A 23,859-nucleotide genomic window follows, 5' to 3' on the forward strand; every position below is an offset into this window, starting at 1 on the left:
CCAGTGTGGATATTTGCATGCAAAACATGTCGTCGGTACATCAGCGAAGGTCAGATGGAACATCATGCATACATCTATTCAGTCGTAGGACTGCGGTAAAAACACATCATTTGCAGCATACAGTAAGCTATGCATACTGTCAAGTGTATACTCGGTAGTGTTTCACCGATGCAGTTTTTGTTTTTGCTCTCGATACAGATTCAAATAACTGGCAGTGTGGTATCCGCCAATGCCGATACTGTACCGTATGAGTGCCATAATATATCAAAATAGAAATATATTGAGATACTTTGTATCCCAAAAGATTATGGATATGCTCCCGGCAAGAATTGATATCTCGTTTTTAAAATGTGACTGTCACTGTTTACAAAAAAGGAACCAAAAGAACAAAAAGTGGTATTGGCCAAACTGCTTTATGCAAATTGCATTTTTTCAGCATATGACATTGTTTTTGCATATAGCAAAATGGCTTTTGGCATTTTTTTGTACATGGTAAATGGCTTTTGGCATACGGTCATTTTAGAGCATATGGCATTGTTTCTGGCATATGGCAGTTTTTGGGGATATGGAAAATGTCTTTTGTCTTATGGCATTTTTTGGGAATATTGCCAAACTGCTATAAGCGTGTGGCATTTTTTTTTCTGCATATGGCATTGTTTTTGCATATAGCAAAATGGCTTTTGGCATATGGCAGGTTGTTGTTTTTTTGTATATGGGGAAAATGGCTTTTGGCATGTGGCAGTTTTTTGGTATATGGCAAAATGTCTTTTGGCATATGGCAGTTTTTTGGGATATGGAAAAATGGTTTTTGGCATATGGCATTGTTTTTGGCATATGGTAGTTTTTTTTGTACATGGCAAGATTTCTTTTGGCTTATGGCCAAACTGCTTTATGCGTATGGCATTTTTTCAGCATATGACATTGTTTTTGCATATAGCAAAATAGCTTTTGGCATTTTTTTTGTACATGGCAAATGGCTTTTGGCATATACCGTAGTAGTTTTTGGGCATATGGCATTGTTTCTGGCATATGGCAGTTTTTGGGGATATGGAAAATGTCTTTTGTCTTATGGCATTTTTGGCATTTTGGGGGGGGGGGCATATTACCAAACTGCTATAGGCGTGTGGCATTTTTTTCACCATATGGCAGTGTTTTGCATATAGCAAAATGGCTTTTGGCATGTGGCAGTTTTTGGTATATAAAAAAATGACTTTTGGCTTATGGCAGTTTTTTTTTTTTTTTTACATATAGCATTTTTTGGTATATGGCAAAGGTTTTGGCATATGGTAGTTTTTTGGCAAATGGCATTGTTTTTGGCAATGGCAGTTTTTTGGGGGGTATATAGCAAAATGTTTTTTGGCATATGGCAGTTTTTTGGAATATGACAAAAATGGCTTTTGGCACATGACAGTTTTTTTGTGATATGAAAAAATGGCTTTCAGCATATGGCAGTTTTTGGAGATATGGAAAAATGACTTGGCATATGGCAGTTGTTGGCACATGGCAGTATTTTTTTGTATATGGCAAAATGTCTTTTGGCATATGGCAGTTTTTTGGGATATGGAAAAATGGCTTTTAACATATGGCATTGTTTTTTGCCATATGGCAGTTTTTTGGGGGGATATGGGAAAATGGATTAAGCACATGGCATTGTTTTTGGCATATGGCAGTTTTTTGGTATAGCCAAGACAAAATGGCTTTTGGCATTTGGCAGTTTTTTTGAGATATGAAAAAAATGGCTTTTGGCATTGTTTTTGGCATGTAGCAGTTTTTTTGTATATGGCAAAATGGCTTTTGGCATATGGCGTTTTTTTTATATATGGAAAATGTCTTTTGTCATATGGCATTTTTTGGGCATATTGCCAAACCACTTTAGGCGTGTGGCATTTTTTCGGCTTATGGCATTGTTTTTGCAGATAGCAAAATGGCTTTTGGCATATGCCAGCTTTTGGAATATGGAAAAATTGCTTTTGGCATTTTTTTCCCACATGGCAAAATGGCTTTTGGCATTTTTTTTTTTGTATATGGGAAAATGGCTTTTGGCATATGGTGTTGTTTTTGGCATATGGCGTTCTTTTTTGGTATATGACAAAATGTCTCTTGGCATATGGCCGTTTTTTGGCATATGGAAAATGTCTTTTGGCATATGGTATTGTTTTTGGCATATGACAGTTTTTTTTTTTGGTACATAGCAAAATGTCTTTTGGCATATGGCAGTTTTTTGGTTAAATGGAAAATTTCGTTTGGCATACGGCCAAACTGCTCTAGGCGTGTGGAACTTTTTCAGCATATGTCATTGTTTTTGCATATAGCAAAGTGGCTTTTGGCATGTGGCAGTTTTTTGGTATATGGAAAAATGGCTTTTGGCATTTTTTTTCTACATAGCAAAATGGCTTTTGGCATATGGTAGTTTTTTGGCATATGGCATTGTTTCTGGCATATAACAGTTTTTTTAGTATATGGCAAAATGGCTTTTGGCGTATGACAGCTTTTTGTATTATGGAAAAATGGCTTTATGTATATGGGAGTTTTTGTTTTTTGCATATGGCATTTTTTGCCTGGCCATGCACGTCAGTTATATTTTGCTACATTTCTGGTCACTTCCTGTATATTTTACATCATTTCATGTTGATTTTGGAGTATTTCTGGGTCTCTACTTGTTCATTGATTATTTCCTCATGATTTTGGGGTATTTATGGGTCTTTTTCAGTTCATTGGTCACTTCCCGTTGATTTTTTTCCCTGCATTTCTGATCACTTCATTGTCAGGCCGAGATGATGAGGCGGACTTAGCTACGGAGTTCAGGCAAAAACTGAGATTCTTCCGCTTGCATGTGGTAACGGGAGTAAAAAAATCCAACATAAAGCGCTTCAAATGGAGGAAAAAAACCCAGACGACTGTGAAAATTAAGAAACAAGATTGACGTGAGTGACATGGGTTGGAAAACGCTTTGGCATAAGACAAGGGAGACGCAGACAATATATACACAAGAGGTAATGGGGAAGAGGTGGAAATAATTGGTGACGTGAGGAAGGGCAAGTACACAGACACAAGGAGGGTGAAGCCTTCAAAATAAAACAGGAAATGACACATCCCACCATGACATTTCTAGTCACTTTCTGTTGATTTTGGGTCACTTCTGGTACTTTTTGCTGCATTCCTGGTCACTTCCTGTACATTTTGGATCATCTTATCGTATCGTGAAGGACCCAGAGCTTCCCACCCTTAAAAATCAAGTTTCAGTCAAACGATTTTATTTTCACTTTTAATCCACAAAGTCAAATCAGGTGTCCTTTGCACTGGTATTTGAATAGGAAGCCACTCCTCAGGCTTCACTGTGTAAACACTGGGGTCGGGTTCAAACATATGGTTGTCATTTCCTGCATCTGTCTCAGCAGGACTGCTAACAAGTACACCTTACAACACAGTATGCTGGCATGTGATGAAGATGCACTCCATCTGTTTGTTTGGCTTCTGTTGGAGGATTTCTGTGATGCAAGCGTATGACTACAATACTGCATGTTGCTGTGATTAGGATTAGAGTATTTTCCGGGCGTATAATTAAAAAGAATTTGGAGGGACAGAAAAGTTGTGATTAATATGATTTTTATGTTGTATCTAGGGGTGCACGATATCCATTTTTTGAAACCGATACCGATAACTTCCTGCTCCTCAAAGCCGATACCGATATCGATAACCGATAATGAATATATCATTTTTTTAAATGTATAACCTGAGTTTTTGAACACCTGGGGGTTAAAAAAATAAAAAAAATAAAAAAAATAGTGGTGGATTCAACATAGATTTTTCATAATGACTAGGGCTGGGAATTAATAGGATTTTTACGATTCCGATTCCATTATCGATATTGCTTAACGATTCGATTCTTTATCGATTCTCTTATCGATTCTTATTTGGGTGAAAAGAAGAACAAACATTTTGATTGGCATCGAGTTTGTTTAATCAGAAGTCACAACCGTGCAAACTCACAACGAGGTCAAAAGAGGCCCAAAGCCTCATTGCTAACTGTGGCAATAAGTGGCAAATGCACAAGAATGTGTAACATTTTACTAAAACATTTTTCTAATAGAAATAAAAAATATTGGTATATATTGGCATATAGGTCTTTGGTCTGCCATTGGCAATATGTGTTAAACTTGCAGGCGTCCCCCAACTTTTTCCAGTGAGGGCCAAATAACTTTTCCCTTCTCTGATGAGGGGCCGGGGTCAGTTTGTAACAGAAAAAGTGTGACGATTGCAGGAGCGCCTAAATGTAAAAAATTCTTTTTCAGAAAGCCACAATCAAATAACCCATTCTGGATACTTCACAGAACAAAAGTAAATAACATGAAAATAATAATATAATATAATAATAATAATTAATAATAACACTATTAATCAAATAGATTATAACCAAATAACCCTCTCTGAGTTATTTTCACAAAAAGGCCAGAAAATACATAACACTATTGAGAAAAAAAAAAAAAATTCAAAATGCTCTCTGGTATTGTTCAGGGGGCCGGACAAAATGTCGGGGTGGGCCGTATCCGGCCCGCGGGCCGTAGTTTGGGGACCACTGTTAAAGTGTATTATTTACCAGTATATTGAAATGCATGCCTTTTAGTTTCTATGGTGCTTTCACGCTCAAGTGGGGGCGCCCTTGCGCTTCAAGAAGAACGCGCTCACGTGAAGAAGAGCGCGCATCCAAGCGAGTTAGTGAGAGAGGGAAACACTGCTACGAGCCAACGTTCTTTGTCAGTGCTTGTAAAATATCTACAGAGGCAACGCCTGTATGTATCATCTTTTGTGTTGTTGTTGTGTGTATCCACTCGCGATCGGACTCTTAAATCCAGTTGTGTCGTGGTATGAACGATGTGCTAATGCTAGCGAACGCATGCTTACCGTTTTGTTATTACTGAATTAGCAGCTAATCATCGCTAATTTACGTTGACCCAAACCTGTATGTTATTGGGGACGAAATTGATTTGTTTCATTTCTATTGTTAGTTTCACTCTTCAAGTGATGGTTGAATAAAGTCAGCAAATTATACCAACGTCTTCTGTATCGTCATTTCGGAGTTTAACTAGTGTATAGCTGTCTCGGTGAGGACAGTGCAGTCTATTCCCTCCCGATGCAGTTATCTCCACCTTGGAATGACTGCAAGTTGTTTTGTTGTCATTTTTCCTCGTGAAGTGAAGACACACTTTCGAGCGTTTGAACCTACGTGCTGTCATCGTTATGATTACGGCTGCAATGCTCGTGCTAAACCATCGTAAATTTTCATTTTCACCCTCTTTCCTGGTGAAGTGTAGCCAAACTTTGGAGCGGGCGGTTCTTGGCGCCATGCTAGTTTGATGCGTCTGGACAACGAGACAGTCACGACGCAATATGCGTCTTTAGGACTCGTTAAAGGGATCGTTAAGGCTTTTTCATTGTGATGTCGAGGCCTCGAAACACTAGGAACCGGTTCGGAATTGGTATCGGATTTTGATTCCGATCCCTAATAATGACATGAACAAAACAGTGCGTTTCACTTCTGCACTGCCCGACAGCCAGCTAAGAATGAATGGACTTCCATAAACCACAAGGCTTGGTCTTTTCCTCCTTTTATAGGAATACATTGGTCTTAATATTGTGAAAGTACAACAGAAAAATACACATATTCAATACTCAATATACAACAAACTCCACAATACACTTATATACACAACTATTATATGTATAGCATAGCACACTAGCTTGAGCTACTAAAGCATTGGCTGGATTCTATAACACAACTGAAGTTCTTTACATATGACCCTTCACCACAGAAGTAAACATATATTGCACATCCATATGTTATAGTAAACATAAAATACTTACATATATTTCCGAGGCGGAAACGTAACAGAAGGCATTCACGACTGTCAATGCTACCGCTAGACACCGCAATATGTAAGTGATTGAACCAAACTACTGAACAAAAAATAGATGCAGTGAATTATTCTGACCAGCAGGTGGGAGCAATGCCCCGCAAATGGTCAACTGATTTCCCATACTAGTCCACAACAGTACATATTATAGATCCTATTATAAATGTTATTGGATTTATCGGGATGACGTCATAATTCCTATTATCGGACCAATAATTATCGTGCACCAGTAGTTGTATCTTTAGTATTGTAGCGTGAATAGCTATTGATCATGTGTTATCTCTCATTAAACTGCCATTGATCAAACACAATCTAATGATTAATCACAAAATGATTCGATAGATTAATCTATCGTGATAATCATGTTTCACTGCCATTGATGGCGATAAACGTCCAATCCATTAAAAACAAACAATGCTGTCCAAAAAATAAAAAAGGAATTACAGCATATAAACAAGTGTTTTTTGTTTTTTTTTAAATCATCAGGAAGTGACCAATGAACTCGAAATAACCCAGAAATACCAAAAATTCAACATGAAATGATCCAAAATGTACAAGAAATAACCAGGAATGTAGCAAAAAGTGCCAGAAGTGACCCAAAATCAACAGGAAATGACCTGGAAATGCCCCAAAATTAACAAGGAATGATCAGTGAACTAGTAGTGAACCAGAAATGCCCTAAAATCAACATGCAATGATCTAGGGATGTAGACAAATTTGCTAGAAGTGACTCAAAATCAATTGAAAGTGACCTGAAATCAACAGGACGTAACAAATGAACTGGAAGTGACCCAGAAATACCTAAAAATCAACATGAAATGATCCAAAATGTACAGGAAGTGACCAGGAATGTAGCAAAACATACCAGAAGTGACCCAAAATTAACAGGAAGTGACCTGAAAATGCCCCAAAATCAACAGGAAGTGACCAATGAACTGGTAGTGACCCATAAATACCCCAAAATCAACATGAAATTATCCTAAATGTACAGGAAGTGATCAGAAATATAGCAAAACATACCACAGGTGACCCAAAATCCACAGTATGTGACCAAAAATAAGCAGAAAGTGACTTGAAGTCAACAGGAAGTTACTTGGAAATGCTCCAAAATCAACAGGAGATGACCGATTAACAGCAGGTAACCCAGAAATACCAGAAAAATCAACATAAAATTGTCCAAATTGTACAGGAAGTGACCAGGAATGCGGCAAAATGTAGCAGAAGTGACCCAAAATCAACAGAAAGTGACCTGGAAATGGTCCAAAATCAACAGGAAGTGACCAATGAACTGGAAGTCACCCAGAAATACCTGGAAAAATCAACACAAAATGATCCAAAATGTACAGGAAGTGACCAGGAATGCGGCAAAATGTACCAGAAGTGACCCAAAATCAACAGAAAGTGACTTGAAATCAACAGGAAGTGACCTGAAAATGCCCCAAAATCAACAGGAAGTGACCTGGAAATGGTCCAAAATCAACAGGAAGTGACCAATGAACTGGAAGTGACCCAGAAATACCTGGAAAAATGAACACGAAATGATTCAAAATGTACAGGAAGTGACCAGGTATGCGGCAAAATGTACCAGAAGTGACCCAAAATCACCAGAAAGTGACTTGAAATCAACAGAAAGTGACCTGAAAACGCCCCAAAATCAACAGGAAGTGACCAATTAACTGGTAGTGGCCTAGAAATTCCCCAAAATCAACATGAAATGATCCACAAGACAGGGCAGGAGTGGGGCAAAATGTAACAGAATTGACACAAGTCAACAAAATGTGACCTTAAATCAAAAGGAAGTTACCTGGAAATGCCCCTAAACCAACAGGAAGTGACCTATGAACAGGAAGTAACCCAGAAATACCTGGGAAAAATCAACATGAAATTATTCAAAATGCACAGGAAATGACCAGGAATGCGGCAAAATGTACCATAAGTGACGCAAAATCAACAGGAAGTGACCTGGAAATGCCCCGAAATCAACAGGAAGTGACCTGAAAATGCCCCAAAATCAACAGGAAGTGACCCCTGGAAATGGTCCAAAATCAACAGGAAGTGACCAATGAACTGGAGGTGACCCAGAAACACCTGGAAAAATCAACATGAAATGATTCAAAATGTACAGGAAGTGACCAGGAATGCGGCAAAATGTACCAGAAGTGACCCAAAATCAACAGAAAATGACTTGAAATCAACAGGAAGTGACCTGAAAAAGCCCCAAAATAAACAGAAAGTGACCAATTAACTGGTAGTGGCCTAGAAATTCCCATAAATCAACATGAAATGATCCACAAGACAGGACAGGAATGTAGCAAAACGTACCAGAAGTGACCCAAATCAACAAAAAGTGACCGCAAATCAAAAGGAAGTTACCTGGAAATGCCCCGAAATCAACAGGAAGTGACCAATTAACAGGAAGTAACCCAGAAATACCTGAAAAAAATCAACATGAAATGATCCAAAATGTACAGGAAGTGATCAGGAATGCAGCAAAATGTACAAGAAGTGGCCCAAAATGAACAGGAAGTGACCCGAAATCAACTGGAAGTCACTTGAAATCAACAGGAAGTGACCTGGAACTGCCCCGAAATCAACAGAAAGTGACTTGAAATCAACAGGAAGTGACCTGAAATTGCCCCAAAATCAACAGGAAGTGACCAATTAACAGGAAGTAACCCAGAAGTACCTGAAAAAATCAACATGAAATGATCCAAAATGTACAGGAAGTGATCAGGAATGCAGCAAAATGTACAAGAAGTGACTTGAAATCAACAGGAAGTGACCTGGAACTGCCCCGAAATCAACAGAAAGTGACTTGAAATCAACAGGAAGTGACCTGAAAATGCCCCAAAATCAACAGGAAGTAACCCAGAAATACCTGAAAAAATCAACATGAAATGATCCAAAATGTTCAGGAAGTGATCAGGAATGCAGCAAAATGTACAAGAAGTGGCCCAAAATGAACAGGAAGTGACCTGAAATCAACTGGAAGTGACCAGGAACTGCCCCGAAATCAACAGGAAGTGACCAATGAACAGTAATTAACACAGGAATACCTAAAAATCAACATGAAATGATCCTAAATGTACAGGAAGTGACCAGGAATGTAGCAAAATGTACCAGAAGTGACCCAAAAAGAACAGGAAGTGACCAATGAACAAGAAGTGACCCAGAAAACCCCTCCCTCTTCAAAAGGATTGGACCTCTAACGCCATCTACGGCTGTGAACGAGTTGAATCGGAACAGAAAATGTCCAAATAGATGACTCCCAAGTTAAGTAAATCCAATTTTTCCTCCTGCTTTGACTTTGCTGAAAAGTGCCAAATCATGAACAACTGATGAAAGCTCTTTTCATCCGGCGAGTGGATAAAACATACTTTCTGTCAGCACAAGCTATACTCTATAAAACCATTTTCTCACATCAGCACAACTCCATATCATGAGATTTTTTTTTTTTCGCAGGGGTCACCCTTTACTCAAACACCATCTCTCCCAGATAACAAAATGCAAATTGTCAGCCACCTGACGTGTCTCCGTCTCCCCCCGCAGGCCGTTCATGGTACTGCCGCCTCTGATGGAGTGGTTGCGCGTGTCCGTCGTCCACACGGAGCACAGACGAAGCTTCTCGGTGGACAGCGACGATGTTCGCCAGGCCGCCAGACTGCTGCTACCCGGAGTGGACTGCGAGCCCCGCCAGATCCGGTAAGTTCAAAAATTCGAGAGGTTCGCCGATGAAAGAAAATGGCATTAAGTCGAGTTTCGTATCTTGTGTCTTTTGTATTCTAGCGGTGAATTAGCTATCAGCTATATCGGTACTCATTGGCTCAAATGCAATCAAATTCATCAGTTCATAGCAAAATGATTCGATAGAACCTATTCACTGCCGATCGTCATGTTTGAGTTGCAATGACGTAAATAGATACCCAGTCCTGTTAGACTGGCAACGTAAAAAAATCATAGATTAATTGCGAAATTAGATTAATCTCAAAATGATTCGACATATTAATCCATAAAGAGCCCATTTACTGCCAATCATCTTGTTTGAGTTGCAATGACGTCAGTGGAAGCCCAATCTGGCTGGACTGGCAAAGTAAAAAATTAATCTTAATTTTCCAATTAATCTATAATCTCAAAATGAGTCGACAGATTAATCTATCATGAACCCATTTACTGTCGATCACCATCGAGTTAAAATAAATAGACAGTTAAGCTGGTTGGACTGGCAAAATAAAAAAATCATAGATTAATTGCAAAATTAGATTAATCTCAAAATGGTTCGATAGATTAATCTATCATGAACCCATTTACTGCCAATCGTCATGTTTGTGTGGCAATGACGTCAATCGACACCCAATATGGTTGGACTGGCTAAATAAAAACATAGATTAATTGCAAAATTAGATTATTCTCGAAATGATTCGATAGATTAATCTATCATGAACCCATTCACTGCCAATCGTCATGTTTGAGTTGCAATTACGTAAATAGATACCCTGGCTACGTAAAAAAATCATAGATTAATTGTGAAATTAGATTCATCTCAAAATGATTCGACATATTAATCCATAAGGAACCCATTTACTGCCGATCGTCTTGTTTGAGTTGCAATGACGTCAATAGACGCCCAATCTGGCTGGACTGGCAACGCAAAAAAATAATCTTAATTTTCCAATTAATCTATAATCTCAAAATGAGTCGACAGATAAATCTATCATGAACCCATTTACTGTCGATCATCGTCTTTGAGTTAAAATAAATAGACAGTCAACCTGGTTGGACTGGGAAAATAAAAAATCATAGATTAATTGCAAAATTAGATTAATCTCAAAATGGTTCGATAGATTAATCGATCATGAACCCATTTACTGCCAATCGTCATGTTTGTGTGGCAATGACGTCAATAGACGCCCAATATGGTTGGACTGGCTAAATAAAAACATAGTAGACTAATTGCGAAATTAAATTATTCTCAAAATGATTCGACAGATTAATCTATCATGAACCCATTTACTCTCGATCATCATGTTTGAGTTAAAATGACGTCAATAGATGTCCAGACTTGCTGGACTGGCAATGTAAAAAAATCGTACATTAATTGCGAAATTAGATTAATCTCAAAATGATTGGACAGATTAATCTATCATGGATTCATTTACTTTTGATCATTATGTCTGAGTTGCAATGATGTCAATAGACTCCCAGTCTGGTTGGACTGGAAACGTAAAAAAATCATAGATTAATTGCCAAATTAAATTAATCTCAAAACGATAGATCAATCTATTATGAACCCGTTTACTGCCAATTGTCATGTTTGAGTTGCAATGACATCAATAAACGCCCAGTCTGTTTTGACTGGCAACGTAAAAAATCAGCACAGATTAATTGCACAGTTAGATTAATCTATTATGGACACATTTACTGCCAATCATCATGTTTGAGTTGCAGTGATGGCAATGGACGCCCAATCTGGTTGGACAGGCAACGTAAAAAATTGTACATTAATTGCACAATTAGATTAATCTCAAAATGATTCTATAGATTAATCTATTATGGACCCATTTACTGCCAATCGTCATGTTTGAGTTGCAATGACGTCAATAGAAGCCCAAACAGCTGGGTGATGGCTGCCAGTCGGGAACCTGGCAGCCACAGTAATAGGGTGGTAGGTGGGTCCCACACTTTTTTATATGGCGTGGCTCCTGGGGTGTGGCCTCCCCTCTGCCTCGGCTGCCGGCCGCGGGAGTAGGTTGGGGGGTCGGGTCCCCGATCTTGCATCGCCCCGTGGCAGTTCCTGGGCGTTCTCCTGCCTCCGCCTTCCCCTCTCTTCTCTGGCTGGGCATCCGCCCTGCGCTCCGTCGCGGGTCGCTGACTGGGCGCCGGTGTATCAGCGGGGTGTCGCCTGCACCGGCGGGGGACCCTGCCTTGCCTGGGGCTTGGTGGGCCGCTGGGGGTCCCGTGGCGTGCCGTGCCGGTTGGGGGGCTGTGGCTCGTGGCCCGGGTGGGCGGGCGGGGGTGGGTGTAGGCGTGGGGTTGGTGGTGCGTCCCCTCCTGCCATCCCTGAAGGCCGGTTGATGGGTGCGCGGGTGGCCCGGGGGATCACCCTGGGTCCCGGGGGGGGGACGATGGCTCCTTTGCTGGGCTGCGGGAGGAGGGATGGGCTGCGCATGGCCCCCCGCCCCCGCGCCCGCCCTCCCTCCCTCCCCGGGCTGGCTGGGTGGGGGCTGTGGCCCTGGGTTGGCGCCCGCGCGGCTTCTCCGCCCGTCTGCGTGGCTGTCGCGCGCCCGGTGGGGCCTGCGTGCTGCTGGATGTGGTAGGGCATTCTCGGGTCGGGGGTCCCGGTGCCGGGATTGGCGATGCGGCGGCGTAGGGTTGGTCGCCAACGGGCTTACTCGTAAGAGATTCACACGATTACTGGGTTCTAGATCACAGAACTGATTTGTGTACACTCTACCCCTTTCAATCACTTAGCTTATAGACACCCCCACCCCCATTCTCCTCTTTCACTGGCCAATAGGCCCCCACATGGTGTAAACCGGAAATACATCTCGCTGACGATAGCACCAGCATATTAGTAACTAGTTTAGATGTTCAATGTATATCTAGTTGTTGTTTGTGTATGTGTTTCTTTTCCTTCTTCTCTTGTATTTCTTTTCTTCTGTCCCCCCATAATCCCTTCCTGTTCGCTGCTTTGTCATAATAAAAAGGTATTTTGAATGATCACAATGGGAGTATGTCAGACTCTCAATGTGAAACATTAAAACTGTTCAGAATCTGGGCACTTAGACTTCCATTCTCTGTGTCAAACAGCTGAACAGGACAGGTTTAAAAAAAAAAAAAAAAAAAAAAAAAAAAAAAAAAAAATAGAAGCCCAAACTGGTTGGACTGGCAATGTAAAAAAAATAATAGATTGAGAAATTAGATTCATCTCAAAATGATTCAACCATTTAATCCAACATGAACCCATTCACTACAGATCATCATGTTTGAGTGGCAAGGATTTCATTCATAATTATGCTTCAGTGCCATTGACGGTGATAGACGCCCACTGGCGACGTTGGATTTCATAGATTAATTGCAAAATTAGATTAATTATGAAACCAGCCAACAGATTAATCTATCAAAGTCGTCGATTAATCACAAAATTATTCGATAGATTAATCTCATTTAATTTCCAATGATTGTTTCAGTGCCATTGACGGCGATAGAAGCCCAATCTTTTTGGACCAGCAACATAAGAAATCATAGTTTAATTGCAAAATTAGATTAATCTCAATATTATTGACATATTGTTTTATCATGAACTCATTTACTCCCGATCATCATGTTTGAGTTGCAATGACGTCAATAGACGCCCTATCCGGTTGGACTGACGATGTAAAAATTATATAACATGAACCCATTCACTGCTGATCATCATGTTTGAGTGGCAAGGATGTCGATAGACGCCCAATCAGTTCGAGCTGGAAACATTAGAATTCATAGATTAATTGCAAAATCAGGCCAATCGTGTAATTAGCTAACAGATTAATCTTATTATTCGAAAAATGATTCAACAGATTATTCCATCATAAACCCATTTACTCTCAGTCATCATGATTGAGTTGCAATGACGCCAGTAGACACCCAGTCTATTTTGACTGGCAATGTAAAAAAAATCATAGATTAATTGCGAAATTAGATTAATCTGAAATTATTCGATAGATTAATCTATCATGAACCCATTTACTCTCGATCATCATGTTTGAGTTGCAACGATGTCAATAGACGGCCAATCTAGCTGGACTGGCAATGTAAAAAAATAGATAAATTGCTAAATTAGATCACTCTCAAAATGATTCGATAGATTAATCTATTATAAACCTATTTACTCTCGATCATCATGTTTGAGTCGCAATGACGTCAATTTATGCCCAATCTGGTTGGACTGTCAACGTAAACAATTGTAGATTAATTGCGAAATTAGATTAATCTCATAATGATCTGACAGTTTAATCTATCATGAACCCATTTACTGTAGATAATCATGTTTGAGTTAAAATGACATCAATAGACACCCAATCTGGTTGGACTGGCAATGTAAAAAAAATCATAGATTAATTTCAAATTAGATTATTCTCAAAATGAATCTATCGTGAACTCATCCACCGCCAATAATTATGTTTCAGCGCCATTGACTGTGATGGACGCCCATTGGCAATGTGGGAGATCCTAGATTAATTGCAAAATTAGATTAAATGTGAAATTAGCCAACGGATTATCAAAATCTATCTAAATCAAAATCATCGATTAATCACAAAATGATCCGATAGATTAATCTCATTCAGTTTCAATTGTTGTTTCAGTGCAATTGACGGCGATATATGCCCGATCCGATAAAATTGTAATATTATCAGAGCATAAACGTAACATTGAAAGATTAATTTCACCATATTACAAGAAAGTCGTCGTAATTCAAGATTAAAATCGTAATATGATGTAACTTTACGTAACGTGTATAGACGGCAATACACCAAAACAAAACAGTGTTAAATACAATTATACACTGACATAAAAAGCAGAATTTCAGTCTCAGTATTCAGTATCGGCCCGATATATCGGCCAAGCAAATGTGAAATATCGGTCAACCTTTATATGAATCACCCAAACAGTGAACATATCAGATATATATCAGCCGAAAGCCAACTAAAAAAAAAAAGTCCATATATCTGCCCGATATATCGGCCCGATATTTCGGCCGGACTTTTTACCTGGTGAATGGTAAATGGTTTTATACTTATGTAGCACTTTTCCACCTTTCAAGACTAAGTCCACGTGTCGGCAAGGCATTGTGTTAAAATATTTGCATTTTTCTTTCTCAGGGCGGACGATTGCTTTAGCGCATCGAGGAAGCTTGACGCCGCCTCCACCGAAGCCAAGTTCCTGCAGAATTTGGGCTTCCATATGCTCAGCTGCGGGCGCACCGACCTGGTCAAGCAGGCGGTCAACCTGCTGGGTCCGGATGGGATCAACAGCATGAGCGAGCAGGTTAGCTCGCGTTCAAACGCTAGCGGAACGTGCGCAGAAAGAGGCATTCAATTACTTTAGCACTGATCCATTTGAACTGGGAGGGTAGCAGGGACTGAACATTCGCAGAGATGATCCAGAATGTACAGAAAGTGACCAGGGATGCAGCAAAATATACCGCAAGTGACGCAAAATTACATAAAGTGACCTGAAATCAACAGGAAGTGACCTGAAATGCCCCAAAATCAACAGGAAATGATCCAAAATGTACAAGATGTGACCAAGATTACAACAAAATGTACTCTGAAGTGACCAAAAATCAACAGATAGTGACCCAAAATCAACAGGAAGTGACCTGTAAATGCCCCAAAATCAACAGGAAGTAATCCAAAATGTAGTGGAAGGGACCAGGAATGTAGTAAATCGCACCAGAAGTGACCAAAAATCAACAAAAAGTGACCTGAAATCAACAGGAAGTAACCTGCAAATGCCCCAAAATCAGCAGGACGAGACCAATGAACTGGAAGTGACCGGGAAATACCCCTAAATCATCAAGAATTGACCAATGAACTGGAAGTGACCCAGAAATACCAAAAAAGTGACCTGGAAATGCCTCAAAATAAACAGGAAGGTACCAATTAACAGGTAGTGACCCAAAAAATAGCCAAAAAGTCAGCTTGAAATAATTTTAAATGTACAGGAAGTGACCAGGAATGTAACAAAACGTACCAGAAGTGACCTAAAATCAACAAAAAGTGACCCAAAATCAACAGGAAGTGACCTGCAAATGCCCCAAAATCAACAGGAGGTGACCCATGAACTGGAAGTGACCCAGAAATAACTCAAAATCATCATGAAAGTGACCCAAAATCAACAGAAAGTGACCTGAAATTACCAGCAAGTGACCCATAAACGGCCCAAAATCAACAGGAAGTAATCCAAAATGTAGTGGAAGTGACCAGGAATGTAGTAAATCGTACCAAAAGTGACCAAAAATCAACAAAAAGTGACCTGAAATCAACAGGAAGTAACCTGCAAATGCCCCAAAATCAGCAGGACACGACCAATGAACTGGAAGTGACCTGGAAATACCCCTAAATCATCATTAAAATGACCTAAAATCAACAGAAAGTGACCTGAAATGCAACAAAATCAAAAGGAAATGATCCAAAATGGACAGGATGTGACCAAGAATACAACAAAATGTACTCTGAAGTGACCAAAAATCAACAGATAGTGAACCCAAATCAACAGGAAGTGACCTGCAAATGCCCCAAAATCAACAGGAAGTGACCAATGAACTGGAAGTGACCCAGAAATCATCATGAAAATGACCCAAAAGCAACAGAAAGTGACCTGAAATTAACAGCAAGTTACCCATAAATGGCCCAAAATGAACAGGAAGTAATCCAAAATGTAGTGGAAGTGACCAGGAATGTAGTAAATTGCACCAGAAGTGACCAAAAATCAACAAAAAGTGACCTGAAATCAACAGGAAGTAAACCTGCAAATGCCCCCAAATCAGCAGGACGTGACCAATGAACTGGAAGTGACCTGGAAATACCCCTAAATCATCATTAAAATGACCTAAAATCAACAGAAAGTGACCCGAAATGCAACAAAATCAAAAGGAAATGATCCGAAATATACAGGATCTGACCACGAATACAACAAAATGTACTCTGAAGTGACCAAAAATCAACAGATAGTGACCCAAAATGAACAGGAAGTGACCTGAAAATGCCACAAAATGAACAGGAAGTGACCCATGAACTGGAAGTGACCCAGAAATACCAAAAAAGCGACATGAAAGTGACCCAAAATCAACAGTACGTCACTTGAAATTAACAGGAAAATGACCTGCCAATGCCCCAAAATCAACAGGAAGTTATTAATGAACTGGTAGTGACTCAGAAATACCCTAAAATCAACATTAAATGTTGTACAATGTGACCCAAAATCCATCACAAAGTGACCTGAAATGAAGTGCAAGTGACCTGTAAATGCCCAAAAATCATCAGGAAGTGACCAATGAACTTGTAGTGACCCAAAAATACCCAAAAAGTCAACATGAAATAATTTTAAATGTACAGGAAGTGACCAGGAATGTCACAAAACGTACCAGAAGTGACCTGAAATCAACTGGAACTGACTTGTAATCAACAGGAAGTGACCTGTAAATGCCCAAAATTCATCAGGAAGTGACCAATGAACTTGTAGTGACCCAGAAATACCAAAAATCAGCATGAAGTGTCCCAAAATCAATAGAAAGTGATCTGAAATCAACAGGAAGTGACCTGGAAATGCCCCCAAAATAAACAGTAAGTCACCAATGAACTGGTAGTAACCCAAAAATACCCAAAAAGTCAACATGAAATAATTTTAAATGTACAGGAAGCGACCAGGAATGTAACAAAACGTACCAAAAGTAACCAAAAATCAACAGAAAGTCACCTGAAATCAACTGGAACAGACTTGAAATCAACAGGAAGTGACCCGGAAATTCCCTAAAATCAACAGGAAGTGACCAAAAATCAACAGGAAGTGACTTGAAAATGCCCCAAAATTAAAGGAAGTGACCAAAATTCAACAGGAAGTGAGTGAAAATCAACATGAATGACCTGAAAATGAACCAAAATAAAACCAAGCCATTGACACTCAACAGGAAGTGACCTGAAAATGCCCCAAAATTAAACGAAGTGCCCGAATATAACAGGAAGTGACCTGAAAGGACTCAAAATTTAGAGAAAATGACCGAAAATTAACAGGCAGTGACCTGAAAGGAATCAAAATGAGAGAAAATGACCAAAAATAAACAGGAAGTGACCTGAAAATGCCCCAAAATTAAAGAAAATGAACAAAAATCAAGGGGAAGTGACTGAAAATCAACAGGAAGTGACCTGAAACGACTCAAAATGAGAGAAAATGACCAAAATCAACAGAAGTGACCTGAAAATCCCTCAAAATTAAACAAAGCGACCAAAAATTAACAGGAAATGACCTGAAATGACTCAAAATTAAAGGAAGTGACCTGAAAATGCCCCAAAATGAAAGAAAATGAACAAAAATCAAAGGGAAGTGACTGAAAATCAACAAGAAGTGAGCTGAAAATGCACACAAATAAAAGCAAGTGACTGACACTCAACAGGAAGTGACCTGGAAATGCCCCAAAATTAAACGAAGTGACCGAATATAACAGGAAGTGACCTGAAAGGACTCAAAATTTAGAGAAAATGACCAAAAATCAACAGGAAGTGACCTGAAATGACTCAAAATTAAAGGAAGTGACCAAAACTCAACAGGAAGTGACCTGAAAATGCCCCAAAATGAAAGAAAATGAACAAAAATCAAAGGGAAGTGACTGAAAATCAACAAGAAGTGAGCTGAAAATGCACACAAATAAAAGCAAGTGACTGACACTCAACAGGAAGTGACCTGGAAATGCCCCAAAATTAAACGAAGTGACCCAATATAACAGGAAGTGACCTGAAAGGACTCAAAATTTAGAGAAAATGACCAAAAATCAACAGGAAGTGACCTGAAAATGTCCCAAAATGAAAGAAAATGAACAAAAATCAAAGGGAAGTGACTGAAAATCAACAAGAAGTGAACTGAAAATTCCCCCAAATTAAAGGAAGTGACCAAAAATCAACAGGAAGTGACCCGGAAATCCCCCCAAATCAACATAAAATGACCAGGTTGGTCGAAAATGGATACACAAATTTGCCTAAAATCTGTACTAATTTCCTTTTGTATAACCATAATCACTTACCCTACAAATACAATTTTTATTTATTTTTTAACGCCAGCCATGTGTCATCCATCTGATGCTCCGCTAACAAAACCTGGAGCGCATTATCTTCTTTCCATGTAATGCAGCTGCTCTTGTACTCGCATAGGGAATGACCCCGCTCATGTACGCTTGTATCCGTGGAGACGAAGCCATGGTGCAGATGCTGCTGGATGCCGGCGCTAATATTAACAGTGAGGTTAGTCTGTTGCTCGGGGTCTTTCGAGGTTAACTGCAAAACAACAAGGTCGTGTGTTTCCAATGGAACGGGCTGCCGCCAATGGTTTTTCATAGGGAATTGAAATGATCACGAGTGGACGTCCAATCCATTTAAAGTGGGAGGGTGCCCACCCTCCCATTTCAAGTGAATTGGATGTCTTAAATCATTGAAATACACAGCAGAAGGATGACTGGATGCCGAGTTCAGAGAGTTCACCATAAATGTTTTTATTGCTTTAAATATTTTTTCATAACTTTTTTTTTTTAAATATGAAAATCATTGGGTGAAAAATTAATATTGAATTTTTTTTCTTCTATTTTTGTTTATATGTCTGGTTTAAGAAAAATAAAGAAAAATGTGAGAACATTTTTTATAAATTACTTTTTTTTTTTTTACAATGTTTTTGTTTTTTTAGAATTCAATTTTTTTTTTTTTTTTTTAAATTAAGATATTTTAAGTTTTTTCTCCCTTTTAAATTAAAAATGGAAACGTGATCAAATGTTATTTGTGTTCATTATTTTTAATATTTTATACTTTTTTTATTTAAACATTTAAAAATGTTTTTTTTCCTTTTTAAATGAAAATTTAAAATATTTAAAAAATATTACAAGACAATAAATATTTTGTGTGGTCGTATTTTTAAAAATGTATTTTAAAATTTAAAAGAAAGGGAACATTTTTTCCCTTTTTTAATTAAAAATTTCGATATATTAAAAAAACATTTAAAATATATATATGTAAAAAAAAAATCCTTATTTTTTAAAGTATTTTTCATGAAAAAATATTTATTTTTATTTTCAATTATTTTTCTTTTCAATAGAAAAATTAACAAAAATTATATATATTTGTTGTTGTTGTTTTTTTAATTCAAAGAAAAAATGTGATAAAATATTATTTTTAACATAATATTTTTAATTTTTTTTGGTCGTAGTTTTTAAAAATGTAAAAGAATGAGAATATTTACTTTTTTCCTTTTTTAATCAAAACTGTTCAAATACTAAAAACAATAGTGTATATAAAAGATTAGTGTTTTTAAATTTGTAATTATAAAAAATGTGTTATTATTATTATTATTTATTTTCAACTGTTTTTCTTTTTAATAAAAATGAAATATCAAAAATTCTTATTATATATATATATTTTTTTTCTCCTAAATTATTTTCTTTCTTTAATGTGTTTTATTATTATTATTATTTATTTTCAATTGGTTTTCTTTTTAATAGAAAAATTAAATATAAAAAATTCCTTATATATATATATATATATATATATATATATATATATATATATATATATATATATATATATATATATATATATACTTATTTTCCCTAAATTATTATATTTTTGGGGGGAATCTAAATTTTTTTAAAAATTCAAATAAGAAAATATCCCCCTTTTTTTTTCTATTAAAAATGAAAATGTGATAAATATTATTTTTAACATAATATTAGTATTTTTTTTAATTCAAATTTTAAGTTTTTATTTTTCAATTAAAATATTCACAAAATATTACAGTATATTAAAGACATTGTTTTTTGTGGTCGAATTTTTAAACATTTAATAAAAAGAGAATATTCCCCCCTCCCCCCTTTTTTAATTAAAGATGTTGAAATATTTAAAAAAAAAAAAATTATAGATTTAAAAAATATATATATATATATATATATATATGGGTTTTTTTCCCCAATTTTAATTTTTCATTAAAATAAACAAAAATTCTCATTATTTATATTTATATACAGTATATTTTTTTTAAATCTAAAAGTATATAGCAAAATATTAGCTCTTAGCTCTTTCACTGCCATTGACAATGCTAGACGTCCAATCATGTGGGGTCTAAACATTTTTCCTGCTGTGAATTTCAATGAGCTAGCAGGCGTCCAATCCATTTGAAGTGGCAGCGAACGAATGATCCTGACCCTCCCACTTCAAATGAATTGGACGTCTATTCCAGCCTATGTGCTAAGAGGCTCAAAAATGACAATTTTGACAAATTCACAAGTCAATAATGCCTAAATTCTTTTCTTGATGAATTTGATCATGGATTAATTCTCAATTAATCCACCCCATCTCTCATCTCGTCTCTCTCATCGTCCTCTTCACGTCAGGTACCATTTATCATCCGCCATCCGGCGTCGATTTGCAGTGGCGCTAAGTGCATTGAACGCATCGCTTAGCTTCTAATTGATGAGCTAGTCATGCTAAATTCTTTTCATCCCATCACGCAAAGTGTGGAAATTACGTCTTCATCCATTGATTCCACCAGAAGAGATGAGAGAAAATCCATGAGGATCATATTGATTAAAAGTTGCCGTCCTATCGAGCTAATCGCTAGCATTAGCGTGTCATTGTTACGCTTGCTAGGCCGTGCGGTGCCTTTTAATGTGTCTTTCCCTGTCGTCCCCGACCCCGTGTTCACCCCGCCCCCTTCCCAGGTGCCAAACTCGGTGCACAAGCACCACTCGGTCTTTCCCGAAACGCGGCAGGCCACGCCCCTGACTTTCGCCGTGTCGCACGGACACGTACCTGTGGTGCAGGTAGACTTCTCTCATCTCTTGACTCACGCTCGTGGTTGGTCATTTTCATGTCTGTCATCTGTTTTTGTTTTGGCTTCTTTTCACTTTGTGGACTAAAGGAGTCATTAATTATAAAGTCACAGTCTGCTAAAGATAGTGAGTGGCATCTGGCTTTACTTGCATTCTTAATGAAAGAAGAAGACAATTAATTCCAGGGGCAGCTTGTAGTGGAAATTAGCAATCAAACATTCATTAGGTGAGTCTTAGCTGGATACTCAAAGTCACCCAGCTTTTGTTTTTTCTTCGTCTCCCCGCCTGAACTTTGTAGTTGCTTCTGGACGCCAAAGCCAACGTGGAGGGCTCCCTGCAGGACGGCATGGAGAACTACATCGAGACGCCGCTGCAGCTGGCGGCGGCCGCGGGTAAGTGCACGTTTCCGCTCGCGGTGGAGTCGCTTCTCCGAATCTTGAAGGGTTTTTTCCGCGTAGGTAACTTTGAGCTGGTGAGCCTGCTGCTCGAGCGGGGGGCCGACCCCATGTTGGGAACCGTCTCACGCAACGGCATCTCGGTGGCGCCGCAGGGAGACATGAACTCGTACAGCCTGGCAGCTGCGCACGGGCACAGGTGATGACTTTTTATGGTTCGACTTAAATTGTACTTTGTTCTGGCTTAAATTCACAGAAGTGTATTGTTGCCACCCCTCCCCCAAAAATAGTACAGTCTCTTGTTTTGACATGATAGCTTTCACGTTTTTACATGATAGTTAATTCAATTCAATTCAATTTTATTTGTATAGCCCTGGATCACAACAAGGTTGACTTATAGGGCTTTGCAGATGAAGCAACAAAGATGAACTAGCCCTGCAAGCAGGACTCAACGGGCCCTCGCAGTATGGCGCAACTCGGACGTAACGTAAACTGGGACGGCACGCAGGTCGCGGCGGTGGCAGATCGTCCCCCTCTAATCATATAATGAAAACAAAACATGCTGGAAAGGCGCCTGTTTTTTAGGGATGACAAAGAATTTCATACACCTAGAAGAAAAAAACCCTGTTGTGGAGTTTTGCAAAAAAAGGAGATGCTACTGAGCTGTGCAGCCACGCCCTTATTCAAAACCAAAAGGAATGTTGTAATTAGGCCAATTATACAAAGTGCGCCAAATTCTGTGGCGCTGTAAGCTGCCCAAGTCCCAGAAAAAATATACCTTCTCTCAATGGCGGAGAAAGGGTGGTCATGACAACAGACAGAGAAATGTGGACATGGGCCGTAAAATGTAGTATTTTAAATGGTCTTGAAACTACAATGATTAACCTTAAACAAACTGGACATGTATAAGTAAAATGAGTGACTTTCTGTTGCCACTAGTTGGCGCTGTAGGCTTGATACGAATGAACCCTACAGGACTCTCACGATACGACTCTCACCGAGCAGGGGAAGGTTGGCGCTGATATATTGCATGTCTGAATGTTCAGAATTAGTGGCGAGACAAAATGGCGACGGTCATTATAACTTTCCTCTTGGACCCCTCTGCTTCAACGAAACAAAATTGTTCATCAGGCACCTGAACACATGTCTTAAGGCTCCCCTGATTCAGGTTTGAGGTCAATTGATTTTTCCCCCCGAGAAGCAGGAGCCTTTCTCATAAAAAAAAAAAAAAAAAAAAAAGGTGCTTCCTGTTCCCACTAGCGGGCGCCAGGCGTAATGGGTAATATTTCAATAAGGTCATGTTCAGGCTGAAACACCTCACATGCATGCCAGATATGAAAAAGGTTGCACCTTCAATCAGGAAGTTATTAGTCATTTACTGAATTGGCGTGTTGTCAAAAAAAAAAAAACACCGAATTTGCTCCCCTGCCCAGGTCAGGCCCGTGAATGAAAAGTGACCATTTTGACAACCTAACATCTCATGTGTCATGAACAGTCTCACCAGTTTTGAGGAGCATTCAACTTACTGCCTCGGCGTAATGGTCTCAAACGTGCACGCTGGTTTTTGACTAAAACGGCATGTTCTGCAACATTCAATCCAAAATACCCGATTTCCTGTTGGGTTTGGAATATGGGTAAAAGAGACTTTTTGAAGCAGTTTTGCACAATGTATCCACTCCCCAAATTTCATCACTCTACGTTGAAGAAAACTAATAGGAGAGGCCTTTTTGGAAAATTCAAGAGGGCGCCACTTAGCCATTTAATAACATCTTTTTGCAATATTGCTAAATTATTGAAATTTACGTGAAACCGCATGTATGTGCAAATTTTGGTGAGTTTTCGAGCATGTTCAGACCTTCAAATTGGCCATTTTGAGACAAAATGCAGAGGGTCTTTTCACTTTCCTGTTTGGACACTGCCGCTTCAACGAAAACTCAACATTTTTCCTGAGAAACCTGAACACATGTCTTAAGGCTCCCCTGATGCATGT

At 38.6% G+C, this 23,859-nt stretch overlaps 1 protein-coding gene across 2 annotated transcripts in view; it reads left to right on the top strand.

Moving 5' to 3' along the window:
• btbd11b (BTB (POZ) domain containing 11b) overlaps positions 1 to 23,859 on the top strand; it is a 147,437-nt gene that overhangs the window by 101,241 nt on the left and 22,337 nt on the right. For both annotated transcript variants that reach the window (XM_057837463.1, XM_057837464.1), the window contains exons 4-9: positions 9,462 to 9,614; positions 14,771 to 14,936; positions 18,815 to 18,904; positions 21,364 to 21,465; positions 21,773 to 21,866; positions 21,933 to 22,068. In XM_057837463.1, the coding sequence (XP_057693446.1) occupies positions 9,462 to 9,614; positions 14,771 to 14,936; positions 18,815 to 18,904; positions 21,364 to 21,465; positions 21,773 to 21,866; positions 21,933 to 22,068 (741 nt within the window). The remainder of the gene's footprint in view (positions 1 to 9,461; positions 9,615 to 14,770; positions 14,937 to 18,814; positions 18,905 to 21,363; positions 21,466 to 21,772; positions 21,867 to 21,932; positions 22,069 to 23,859) is intronic.

The sequence above is a fragment of the Corythoichthys intestinalis genome, chromosome 5 (genome assembly GCF_030265065.1).
Source record: "Corythoichthys intestinalis isolate RoL2023-P3 chromosome 5, ASM3026506v1, whole genome shotgun sequence".
Lineage (NCBI taxonomy): Eukaryota > Metazoa > Chordata > Actinopteri > Syngnathiformes > Syngnathidae > Corythoichthys > Corythoichthys intestinalis.